The 12,327-nt window shown below is 53.1% G+C and overlaps 2 protein-coding genes across 3 annotated transcripts; both read left to right on the forward strand.

The window, feature by feature from the left end:
* The first annotated feature begins 462 nt into the window (after positions 1–462).
* On the forward strand, positions 463–6,485 carry LOC128827069 (cytochrome c oxidase subunit 6B1). Of its 2 annotated transcripts, none has more exons than XM_054010779.1 (4): positions 463–570; positions 1,354–1,469; positions 5,168–5,268; positions 6,228–6,485. In XM_054010779.1, exons 2-4 carry the CDS (start codon positions 1,364–1,366, stop codon positions 6,279–6,281), a joined length of 261 nt encoding a protein of 86 aa, XP_053866754.1. In that variant the 5' UTR covers positions 463–570; positions 1,354–1,363; the 3' UTR covers positions 6,282–6,485. The 2 variants fall into 2 exon arrangements, with proteins under 2 accessions (XP_053866754.1, XP_053866755.1); XM_054010780.1 differs by lacking the exon at positions 463–570 and adding an exon at positions 849–930.
* A 1,530-nt stretch (positions 6,486–8,015) lies between these two features.
* On the forward strand, positions 8,016–11,426 carry LOC128827351 (CD276 antigen-like). Its single transcript, XM_054011207.1, has 4 exons — positions 8,016–8,019; positions 8,667–8,741; positions 9,424–9,828; positions 10,389–11,426. The coding sequence occupies exons 1-4, from the start codon at positions 8,016–8,018 to the stop codon at positions 10,463–10,465; spliced, it is 561 nt and encodes a 186-aa protein (XP_053867182.1). The 3' UTR covers positions 10,466–11,426.
* Positions 11,427–12,327: the final 901 nt, after the last annotated feature.

The following is a 12,327-nucleotide window of genomic DNA, read 5'->3' on the forward strand; positions in this document are numbered from 1 at the left end:
GCAAAGGCCCTGGGGATTTGATGCATGTTAAGGAGCCTGGCAACTGGCCTGGTTCTTCTATAGGGCCACTTGGGGCAACGTTTCAGGTTGAGCTGGTGACGGCAACACTCCCCAGCAACCTCTCTCACTGCACGTGGGGTGGGATCAGCTGGGGGCTGGGCAGCGGGAGCTGAATCTAAAGTGGCTTCTCCATGGGCCCGATTATGATGAGTATTATGGTAACCGTGTCTCTTTGGCGTGCCCGTTTATTCTGTGTATTGTGGTAATGTCTGCACGGTGTGCCCGTGTATTATGTGTATTATGGTAGCAGCGGGAGGTCGCAGCGCCGATGGGACCACCCCTGTCGATGCTCCCCGCCCTCTTCCGGTGCCGCTCTAGCCCTCCCCTCTCCATGTTCTCGCGGCGACGCTCTAGCCGCGCCCTGCCCCGCTCTCTTAGCCTGGGCGTCGCGTCCCCTCCATGATAAACCGTCACTTCCGGCGCCTCTCTAGCCCCATCCGTCTCTGTGGTTCCGCTCTCAGACCGTCGGTCTCAGGGTGAAAGTCACTTTCAGGAAGAGCCGCCGCGCGGGTGAGGCCGGGACCGGGGATCCCTCTCCGCCCTGGCACCGGCTGTCCCTGGGGCCCCCCCGCCCCGAGGACTCGAACCCGGGCCCCTCGCGCGGCCAGCCCCCCTCCCGGGACTCGGCTCAGCCCTGCCCGGGATCCGCGGGGGGGGGGGGTCGCGCCGGGGTTTAACCCCCCCCCGAAACCGGCTTGGGCGGGGCGGGGCGGCCCGGGGGGGGGGTCATCCCCAGGGGGCGGATGGGGAGAGATCGGGGCTCTGGCTCTGGCGGAATGTGACCAGGGCGGTGGGAAGCCCCAGAGCTCACCCCGGTTTCCCGTCAGCGGGGGGAGGCTGCGAAGGTTTTCTTTCCTTGGAGCTGGCCCTGTGAGTCTGGATTCATTGACGTGGGGGTGTTGCAAACCGGTCGCATTGGTAGCTCGGAGGGGGCTTCACTTGCTACATTCCTGGCCATGGGAGGCAGCTGCAAGTCTAAATGGGGGGGGGGGGGGGGGCAGATCCCAGAGCAAAGGGGTGTGAAGCCCGTGCTCAGAGCGTTGTCACGGTTCCTGGGGCGCCCCCACTGCTCAAAGCGCAGAGGCCTTGCTGGGATTAAATTGTTAGCTCCTTTTGGTAGAAGCTGACTCTCTGTGTCTATGCAGCGCCTGGCACCACAAGACCCCGATCTCAGCCGGGGAAGGGTCTGTCTCTCGCTCTGTGTCTGTGCAGTGACCAGCACAATAGAGCCCTGTTTGGGATCTTTAGCCACTGCCACAATACAAATGACGTGATTATTTCCTCCCTCCCTAGAACAAGAAAAATGGCTGACAGCATCCAGGCCAAGCTGGACAACTACAAAACCGCCCCCTTTGACAGCAGGTTCCCGAATCAGAACCAGACTCGCAACTGCTGGCAGAACTACCTCGGTGAGATGGGCTGTTAGCAACCAAAGGATCTGAACTCTGATGCAGCTTGTTCACTTTGGCTGGTGATACAGGCCTAGTCAGTTTTGCTTCTTGTCTATTGTTTAGATTGCCCACAGTCCATAAATTGATAGTTAAAAATATCCAGGTAATGATGAAACACATTTGCTTTCCCCTCCTGTAACTAACTCGTAAATTTATGCACCGCCAAGGTAGCATCTAACGGCCTCGATCCATGGGGGTCCCAGTGTGCTGGGTGCTTCGGTACACGTGCCATGAAAATAATAAAAGACAGTCCTTGTCTTGAAGAGTTTATAACCTGAATCCCTGATCCGCAAAGACTTAAGGACCTGCATAACTTTGCACATGGTTAGAGCCCTGCACGGATACAAAATATGTATCCGCATCCAATCCACAAACATGGTCCGTGGATATCCACAGATTTGCAGGGTGCTACACATGGTGTGTAGACCCTTTGAAGTCCCCTGGATGAGATGAACAGATTTAAAGGCCAGAAGGTTCATTAAATCATCTAGTCTGACCTCTGTATAATCCAGGCCAGAGAATTTGACCTGAACACCCCTGTTTTGAGCCCACTACCAATTTGCTTCGCTTTCCATTAAGTGCATGTCAACAGCCTCCAGATATAGTTAATGCAGAGTTTAAGGCAGCTGGTGCTGCCTCATGCCCTCCAGAATGTAGAGAGGGGCTAAACTTAACCCTCTGAAAACCAGGAAATAGAAAGCTCTGGTACATCCCAAGCTTGAGGTACCAGTGAGACAATCGATTTGTTAGATGATGTAGAGCGCACAGTACAGAAGTCCTGCCACAAAGATCAATCTAAAGGCGATGGGGGAAGTTTGTTCATTAATCTAATTTAACAAGCCCTCGCTAGATGCTATGATGGAGTTGCCTGAACTCGAGGACGGTGCCTTCTAGTCCTAGGCAATCCATCCTGAATTGCTGCTTCATAATGGCCAATTCAGTTGGCCCAAACAGGCTTCCCTGAATCCTGAACCTCATTTTTCCCAGGCTCTTGAGTTACTCTGTGTCTCGGCCTGTTACTCCTGCGAGTAGCTCAACACGATGCGTCTGAGTAAAACTGCAGCAGCTTTCGTTCAAACATCATCTGTAAAAGATGGAGAACTGGAATTATGCTGCTGTATGAAGGACAGAGAGAATCTTCAAAGATTCCCCCCCTGCTTATGGTGTCTGTGTTTGTTTAACCATATTCCCGATGTGTCTGGCTTCCAGCACTGCAAGGAGAGATCTAGCTCTGGGTTTTTTTAGCTTTCATTTAATAAGGCCTAAACAATATTCAGCTTAAAAATATCTCCTCTTCAAGGCTTTGGTAGCATATTGTCTCTTGGTAACGAGAGAGAGGATGGCCAAGTGATTAGGGCACTGCTAGCCTGGAACTGCAGAGACCTGGGATTAAATTCCCTGCTTTGCTCCATGTGTGATGTCAGATAAACTGTTTAGCCTTGCTGTACCTCACTTTCCCCATCTGTACAATGGAGTAATAGCACTGCCCTGCTTCACAGGAGTGTGGTGAGGACAAATCCATTAAGGCAGAGCCGGTTTTCCATCCAGTGGGAAATTCTGAACATTTTGGTACCGAATCAGAACGAAAAGCTGAACTTTCAAAATTCTCCGTGGAACGAAAATTCCCTCAGAACTTGGTCCAGAACCATCACAGTGTTGTGCTTTTTGTCTTTTCATAGCCTATAAAAAGTTAACATAATGTACAAATTTAAATGATAGTCTCAAAAAACATTTTGACCTTGATGAAAAGACTCGTTTTGACTCTTTCCCCTTGAAAATTCTTGAAATCAACATGTTCCTGCAAAATCTGCGATTCTGGTGAAACTGCATTTTCCAATGGAAAACTGATCTATGGAAAATTTTTCGAGGTGCTCAGATATGACAGTAATGGGGACCAGATTAGCACCAAGCTCTTAATCTAAGGTGCGTTAGAGCTGGGGAGATGCAAGCTGTGTCCTTGAGCATGTACAGAATAAGGGCTAGCAGTTGGCTGTCAATTTCCACTGATTTCCAGTGTTCAGCACCTTGAGGAAGCTACACCGATGCTATCAGCCACGGGTGTCTTAATCCCTCAGCCTTTCATTTGGGGAACTCTCTCCTGGGAAGCGGTGACTCAGAAACAGATCTGGAGTCCTAGTGTGCAATTGGCCCAATGTGGGCTCCCAGTGCGACACTGCAGCCAAAAAGGTTAATGCGATCCTGGGATGCGTAAACAGGGGAATCTTGAGTAGGAGCAGGGAGGTTGTTTTTCCCTTTGAATCGGGACTGGTGCGACCGCGGCTGGAGTTCTGTGTCCACAGTTCAGGAAGGATGCTGATAAATTGGCAAGATTCAGAGAAGAGCCAAGAGAAAGATTAAAGGGTTAGAAAAGCTGCCTTATAGCGAGAGACTCCAGGAGCTCCATCTGTTTAGCGTCAGGAGAAGGTTAAGGGGTGGTTTGATCCCAGTCTGTAAGTACCTGTGTGGGAGTTGGAGTTGTTATACAGGGTATTCCCATGACACTAATTTAACCATAAATTCCTCTATTAAATCCAAAGGCCAAATGGTATTGATTCAATGACTCTAAACATGCCTAAATAATAAGCAGTTTACTACAGTAACAAAACCTTGATAAGCATTTGACCAAGATACTTACAAACATGCTAAACTCTGCAGGTCTACACTTAAAATGCTGCAGCGTTTAAGTGAAGACACTCCGCTACTGATGACAGAGAGCTTTCCCATGGGTGTAATTAAACCACCTCCTCGAGCTGTGTTGATGGTCAGTGGGAGAAGCCTTCCCTTTGACTGTCTACACGCAGGGGAGTTAAGGTCGGTATAACTCAGTCGCTCAAGGGCGTGGATTTTTCACACCCTGGAGCTATGGAGTTATGCCAAGATAGGTCTGCAGTGTAGACCTGGCCCCGTATTGGTCGCCCCCAACTTGGTCAGGCGAGTATTAGCCGAGAACCCCTTAATACCCTTTAACAAACCTGTGAGGTCATTGCCAATCATCAGACCTTAGCTATGGCTGGATGAAGCAGTTTGTTAAATAGCTAATTATTTATGCCCCTGGTATCCAATTAACCTTGTTTTATTTGTTACTTCAGCTCAAACCTTAAGTAAGATAACGCCGATATCCTGATGGGTCACTGTGTGTCACACAACTACTCCTCTTAGTCCTGATTTCGTTCTTTTTGGTCACATGCTTTGGGCTGGTTGCTCTTGCTAATATCCAAACTCAATTTAAAACCACAGTTCACCCACATGTGACGTGGGCCTATATTCCTGCAGTGGGGAGTTAATCTTTAATAATGGGCTCTTCAGTCTTATAGACGAAGGTCTAACACCAGCCAGGGGTTGGAAGTTGAAGCTAAACAATTTCAGATTGGAAATGAGGTGTAAATTTTTGACAGAGTAATAACCACTGGAACCGTTCCCCAACGGTTGTGGTGGATTCGCCATCACTGGCAATTTTAAATCAAGACTGGATGTTTTCCTAAAAGATCTGCTCTGGGGAGGAATTCAGGGAAGTTCTATGGCCTGTTTTGTACAGGAGGTCAGATAGATGATCGCAGTGGTCCCGTCTGGCCTCAGAATCTATGAAACTGCTCCCCCCAGAAGCATCAGCTTTGGGGAGTTTTTCTAGCCTTGAAACTTCTCTCTCTCTCTCGTAGACTTCCATCGCTGCGAGAAAGCCATGACAGCCAAGGGAGCCGACACCACGTGCTGCCAGTGGTACCGCCGTGTGTACACGTCCCTCTGTCCCATCTCTTGGGTAGGTCACTGGGGCTGAAAGGTTCCTGGCTAGAAAGTGGGGTTATCAGGCGTGTGGGGGAGGGCAGAGGGCGCTCAGCACCTCACGGGATTGGGCCTGCATCTGCGTTAATTCCGGCTAGAGATGGATGCAGGAGCCAATTGGTGTAGCTGGGAAGCTGCAATGTGAGGGTCTCTCTGATCTGGAGCCCCAGGAGCTGTGTGGGTCCCTGTCATCTTCAGTCACACCAGCCTCTCCACCTGAAAAATTGCCCAGTGACGCAGATCCCATAATCCTTTGCAGGTCCAAAGGCTTGTGGGATACAGGGAGTTCCCTTTGGAGAATCCCCAGCCTGTAGCCCCTTGGCTGGAGCACTAATAAAAAGTGCTGCCTTGTTCTCATCTAGGCAATCAATCTACATGTCCTAGTTCTGGCAGATCCGTCGGGTGATTCTGATGGAAAATCAGATCCACAAAGGAACAATTTTTCATGACGTGTGTCTGCTTCTTGCAGGAAAAATCGCAAATTGTCATCAAATCCGAATGCCTGAAAACCAAAGTATTTCCATTTGGTTCCTCTGCTGCAATGTTTCATGGGCATTGTAGTTTGTATCTTCCTGGCCCCCTGCTCTCTATGAACTAGGTTCCCTGGCTGCACTACATTTCCCATGATGCACTGTGGTAAGGGGTGAGGAGACTCTCGTGCAATGCACGTTGGAGTTGTAGTCCAACTAGGATGCTTGACTGATAGAGAATGGGGGCGTGAGGCCCCTGAAGTACAGCTTCCGTGAGGCACTAATCAAAATTCTGGCTTTTCAGCCAAAAAAGGTGCAGAAAAGTCCAGTTTTCTGCCAGCGGGAAGTCAAGAAGCCATTGTCCAGCTAGCCTTAGTCCTGGCCGTCCCCTCCCGCCCCAAGCCGGAGCTCCTTTCTTCTGGTCACGCCGGAATGGGTGATCAGTGGAACTTGTTGTCTCTTTCAGGTCAATGCCTGGGATGAGCGCCTGGCAGAAGGGACCTTTCCCGGCAAGATCTGATTGGCTGGTGTTGGTGCGTCAGCCACTTGTGCCCCCTCGCCCCGGGGCACAGTGGCTCTGCTCAGCCCCTCGGTTCGACGTCTCCGGCCGATCCTTTGATTGTCTTTATCTTCAGTCCTGTCCGCTCGAGAGTTCGGTGTCCTGTGATGGGGCAGAGTCTGGGCCTTGCAAACTCTGATGATAAAAGTAAAGGGATAAAACCTACATCATCTGTCTCTCTCTTTCGTTGGGACCATAATGGGATAGTCTAAGGAGCTATTCCCTCACAGCCCCCTGGCTCTGACCACTAGACCCCACTCCCCTCCCCCAGCTTGGGAGAGAACCCAGGAGTCCTGACTGTGCAATTAGAGGGTGACACTGGCCCATCCTCCGTCACCCTTCTAAACCTGCGTTCCATGCCGAGCAAACAGCTCCGTTCTCTCTCCTGTCCCCGCGGGGATGAAAGGAAGAGACGTCCTGGCAGGAGGCTGTTTGGCACTTGGGCTGCTTGGGCCTCAGCTTGGCAAGCTTCTTGCAGCGCTTCCTGGTGGCAGCTTGCTGCGGTAGAGAGGCAATGAATGGCAACAGGTGGCACAGCACCGTTAGCCCCCACCCTGAACCAGAGACAGCTGGGCTACTTCTCCACCCTCAACTCGTTCAGACACCGTGATGATCCCGGCCTAGGTCGCTCCACTGGCAAATGCTGATGGCTGGGCGCTAGCCTGTCTGTTCTGCCCCAACCCCTCAAATGTGAATTCCCATCTCCTGCTGTGTTTAACCCCTGCTCTACGCGCTGCTCTCTGCTTGTTTGGCCAAGGGCGCTTTCCCCATTTACAGCAGCGTTCTGGGTTTGTACAGCACCGAGCACAGCGGGGTCTTGCTCTGTGTCCTCAAGGCACTAGGGTGACGCAGCTTCCCCCCCCCCCCCCCCCCGGTGAGGAGGCCAATGTAGCTTTCACTAGATTGGTGCTGTCAAAGTGGCACAATAGCTGTGCCCTAGGCCCTCTCTTCTTTCTCCCCTCCACCCCCGGAAAGGACCCCTCAATCCAAGGGGAGGAGCCATTGGACTGAGGTTCTGGGGTCAACTAATGAAAAACCAGGGATGAGAGGGAAGGTTAAAATTCAGGGATCCAGAGAGGGGAACAACGAGCTGCTCATCAAAGGAGTCAGTGGACACCAGTGGGAGGTGTGATTGTTGGTGGGGGATGTCCAGCTTCCATTGGTCCAGCTGTACGGCCGTTGTGGCCAGCACTGGGAGCAGGTTGCCAAGGAGGTCCTGTGACTTTGTGTGGCCAGGGATGGGGTGTGCATGGATTGGGAGGGAGGGGCAAATGCAGCCAGAATCTAGGCAGAAGGTGCTGGAGGGGCTGCAGGCTGACAGGCCCTTCGCAGATGTGTGCCAGGGTCTCCCTTGCTGCAGAAGGAGCTGGTGTCGGAGGAGTTGGTGCACCAGGCCAGGTACAGGCCTGTGCTCATGGCTCTGGGGAGGAGCTGGCAGCTCCTACCCCTGGTGGGCTGTGGAACCAGAGTGGGGTGCAGGCTGCCCCCTGGGGTTCTCTGCCCTCTGCAGGTCACAGGAGGTCCCACCCTTTGGTGTGGGGCAGGACATGAGAGCAAGGGAAGCATGGGGTGAAGCACAAGGGTGTACAGCTGTTTCCTAGGCATGGCTGGGAGGCAGACCTGCTTGGGGGGAGGGAGTGGCTGGGGGGCTTGTGGGGCAGGGACCTGCTGCTGAGCTCCAGAGGGCAGGGGGTGATGGGTAGGTGGGGAGCTCACAGACACCTGCCTTCAGCCCACATCTGAGGGTAGAGCTAGCACCCCATCTCCATGGAACCACTCCAAGGGCTGCAGGATCCCTCCTGTCCCTGGGGCAGTTGTTCCAAGGGTCAATTCCCTTCCTTGCCCCCTGTTTGCAGTCGGGATTGGTCCGGCTGTGGCTGTCGGATCTCCCTCAGCCTGGTCCGTGGGTTAAGGACCCTCTGCTGCCCGGGGAGCGCTGACAGGCCGGGATCAAGTCCCTGGACTCTGCCCCCCACCTGCGATGCGCAGATTTAAAAGAAAACACCCCGGGAGTCGGGACCGCGCCCCGGGCAGGAAGCCCGGCTGTGGGGCGGGGCGGGGAGAGCTTGGGGGGGCCCAACCCAACCAACCGCAGAGGCGGGGCTGCTGGCTGGAGATTTCCCAATAGGATTTTACGCGGTAGATTCAAACTCCCGATCCCAGGCTCCGGCACCGCCACTTCCTCGGAGACCGGCAGGTGCGTGTGGGGAGGGGGCCGGTGACCGGCAATGGGGGGGATACGGTGGGGCAGGCGCGGGGGTGGGCAGTGGCAGAGCCCAGCCCCCCGGTGGCAGCCGCTGCGCCCGGTCCCTGCTAACGCCCCCCCCCCCCCCCCGTCTCTTCCAGCTGCTCTCGCCCCGCTGCAGCGCGATGGTCCCGGGCTCCGGCCGCCCCCTGCTGGCCGCGTGGGGGCGCTGTGGGGTGAGCACCGCCCCTGCGGGGTCCGGGGTCCCTGCGCCGCCCCCTGTGGGGTTCCCACCCGGGTGCGCCGGGTCGGGAGGGGCCGGGCCGGGGAGCGGGAGCCGCACCGAGCTCTCCCCGGGCCGGGGAGCTGCCTTCTGATTGGCCGTCTGCCTCACTGCCCCGCCTATACCAGAAGTCGATCAACCAATCAGAGCTCAGTCTCCCCCTTTCCCCTCCTGTGTGAGCTGGGTCATTGCCTCTGCCCCTCCCCTTCCCTGCTGCGCTCCGGGGGCGGGGGGACCCCTGGAGCTCCCGCCGAGCTGGGCCTGGGCAGAGACAAGGCTGGGAGCCACTGGGTGGAAGCAGGGGAGTCTGGGGGTCAGGACTCCTGGGTTGTATCCCTGGCTCTGGTAGGGGAGTGGTGTCTAGTGGTTGGGGGGGGGGGGAGTCAGGACTCCTGGGTTCTCTTCCTGCCTTTGCCACTGATTGTCTGGGTGACTTTTGAGTTAGTCTGTTCACTGCCTTTGTGCCTCCATTCTTCCATCTGTAAACTAAATTGTGATGCTTGTGTATAACTGCACCTGCGATTTGTGGAGTCCCTCGGGGAAGGGGCTGCATCTGGGGTCGCTGGGCAGTGGGGGTTGGAGTGTGGGTCAGGGCTGCAGCCGCATCTCTACGCCTGACTCTGTTTCCCTTTCAGGGCTCATCACAGCCGAGTTGCCCATCACTGCTCGGTTCGGGGGGGACGTCACCCTGAGCTGCCTCTTCCCGTCCCAGCCTGGGATGAACCTCCAGCGCCTGACCCTCACCTGGCAGAAGGAACAGGTGGGGACAGAGGCCCTGGTGGTTCATAGTTACTATTATGGGAAGGACCAGCTGGCGAGACAGGACGAGGCTTATAGGAACCGGACCTGGCTGGATCCAGAGGGGCTGGCTCGAGGGAACGCGTCCCTGACACTGAGGGGTGTCCGCATGCAGGATGAGGGCATCTATCGCTGCCACGTCACCTCGGAGTTGGGCATCACTTCGGAGACGAGACAAGTTACAGTGACTCAAACCGGCCGCTTCCTGGCCAAGCAGACCGGGATTGCAGGAAATGCTGCCTGTGAGTATTATGGTGTACCAGTGGGGGTAGGGTGGGGAGCCCAGGGTTGGGATAGAGGGGGGCTACAGATCGGGATTGAGGGGTGCTGGCAGAGCCATGGGGGACAGCCCCAGGCTGGGACAGTCAATCATTTTCTCCTTCACTGAGCCCCATCACCAGCTGCCCTGGGTCTAGTTGCGGTGGGTCTGGGATTCTCATACGATCCAGTGTAGGCTGATCCTAGACATTCTATGCACATCAGGCCCAGTTTGGATACACATTTGCTGCCATCTGGTGGCAGAGCTGTGAACTGCTCTATCATACCCTGATGCCGGCCACCCTGTAACTCAGGGGTGGTCAATATGCAGACTATGGGCCAAATCCGGACCACCAGACGCTGTTGAATGGACAGCAAAAAAAAAAAAAAAAAAAAAAAAATGGATGTATTTATCATTATTGTTATTGTGATGTGAAAAATGTTTCTCTGGACCTTGACCAAGAAATTTGGACCTTGACAAAAAATAGACTACCCCTGCTGTAACTCATTGCCAGTTCCCCCTGGCTTTTCTCTCTTGCTGCAGGGCTGGGCGGCAGCTGGGTCCCTTTGCTGGGTCTGTGCCTGGTGCTGATCGTACCGGTTCTCAGAGGATATCACTGAAACGCCCCCTGCAGACAAGTCCTGGCTGCCAGCAACACCCGGGCACTGGCCCCGTCAAAGAAAGAGCTGCACTGAGACACCCCTGTGCGCGCAGACTATAAATGCTACATGTGTGCGCTGGACACGATGGGTTCAGCCTCTTGGCGACATCTTCCAGGGGACGGGCCCGGGGCTGCTTGTCAGGATTCCCGGGCAATGACGTTTTTCTTTGTACAAAGCAGCTTAATTTAACAGTACGTTTATTGTCCCTGGGTAAAATTAGCCTCCATATTAACCACTGTGATATTCTTATGATTAAGAATAACCTCTGTTTTAGTCACAGGTATTTTTAGTAAAGGTCATGGACAGGTCATGGGCAATAGACAAAAAGTCACGGCCCCATGACCTGTCCATGACTTTAATTAAAAATACCTGTGTGATGGGTTGGATCACAGAAACCCCCTTGGGAGCTGCCACCCGATGTACCAAGACTACCCCTGCTCCTGTTTTCCCTGCCAGCTCAGGACTCCAGCACCCTGTCTTGCTGAGCCAGACACTTCCGTCTGGCTCCAGACACAGACCCAGGGTCTGAATCACTTGTCCCAAAGCTGCAAGTTTACCTGAAAACAGCTCACAGACATGTGCTTGTCTCTAGCACTCAGATGCCCAACTCCCAATGGGGTCTAAACCCAAATAAATCCGTTTTACCCTGCATAAAGCGTATGCAGGGCAAACTCATAAATTGTTCGCCCTCTATAACACTGATAGAGAGATATGCACAGTTGTTTGTTCCCCCAGGTATTAATACATACTCTGAGTAAATTACTAAATAAAAAGTGATTTTATTAAATACAGACAGTAGGATTTAAGTGGTTCCAAGTAATAACAGACAGAACAAAGTAAGTCACCAAACAAAATAAAATAAAATGCGCAAATCTATGTCTAATCAAACTAAATACAAAATAAACTAATCTCACCCTCAGAGATGTTTCAGTAAGTTTTTTCTCAGACTGGACACCTTCCAGGCCTGGGCACAATTCTTTCCCCTGGTACAGCTCTTGTTGCAGCTCAGGTGGTAGCTAGGGGATTCTTCATGATGGCTCCTCTCCCTCTCTGTTCTCTTCCCCCCTTTATATATCTTTTGCATAAGGCGGGAACCCTTTGTCCCTCTGGGTTCCCCCCCCCCCACTGGAAAAGCATCAGGTTAAAGATGGATTCCAGTTCAGGTGACATGATCACATGTCACTGCAAGACTTCATTACTCACTTGCCAGCACACACATATACAGGAAGACTCACAGGTAAATACAGCCATCTGCAGACAATGGGAGTCATCAAGATTTCAAACCATCCTTAATGGCCTACACTTTACATAATTTCAATAGGCCCTCAGAGTTATGTTTTATATTTCTAGTTTTGGATACAAGAGTGGTACATTTCTACAAATAGGATGATCGCACTCAGTAGATTATAAGCTTTGTAATGATACCTTACAAGAGACCTTTTGCATGAAGCATATCCCAGTTACATTACATTCACTTACATTTTTATAAAACCATATAGCCTGCACAATGTCACAACCTGTGACTAAATCTTACCTGCTGGGGTGAAGGGAAGCGTCCCGGTGCCCCCTGCCGCCAGTGGTCCCTGACCACTACACTAGGGCAGTGCTGGGGACTGGCTGCCTGGGGCTGCCAGAGCAGCAGCCGGTGTGACTGGCTCCTGGGCTTCCCCAGCTGCTGGGGTGGTCCTGAGTCAGCCGCACCAGCACTGCAAAATTCACAGATCATGGAAACTGTGACCTCCATGAATGATTCGCAGCCTTACTTATGATGTGTTGTGTTGTGAGGTATAACTGAAAACCTCTTGATCTCTTGAGCATTA

This window comes from Malaclemys terrapin, chromosome 21 (genome assembly GCF_027887155.1).
Source record: "Malaclemys terrapin pileata isolate rMalTer1 chromosome 21, rMalTer1.hap1, whole genome shotgun sequence".
Lineage (NCBI taxonomy): Eukaryota > Metazoa > Chordata > Testudines > Emydidae > Malaclemys > Malaclemys terrapin.

Bases quoted from the DNA above. Each gene is read 5' to 3' on its own strand.
- LOC128827069 (XM_054010779.1), top strand. From the start codon at position 1,364: ATGGCTGACAGCATCCAGGCCAAGCTGGACAACTACAAAACCGCCCCC. The intron at 1,470-5,167 runs GTGAGATGGGCT...TCTCTCTCGTAG, and splicing joins CTGCTGGCAGAACTACCTCG to ACTTCCATCGCTGCGAGAAA. The intron at 5,269-6,227 runs GTAGGTCACTGG...TGTCTCTTTCAG, and splicing joins CCCTCTGTCCCATCTCTTGG to GTCAATGCCTGGGATGAGCG.
- LOC128827351 (XM_054011207.1), top strand. The intron at 8,742-9,423 runs GTGAGCACCGCC...TTTCCCTTTCAG, and splicing joins CCGCGTGGGGGCGCTGTGGG to GGCTCATCACAGCCGAGTTG. The intron at 9,829-10,388 runs GTGAGTATTATG...CTCTTGCTGCAG, and splicing joins GATTGCAGGAAATGCTGCCT to GGCTGGGCGGCAGCTGGGTC.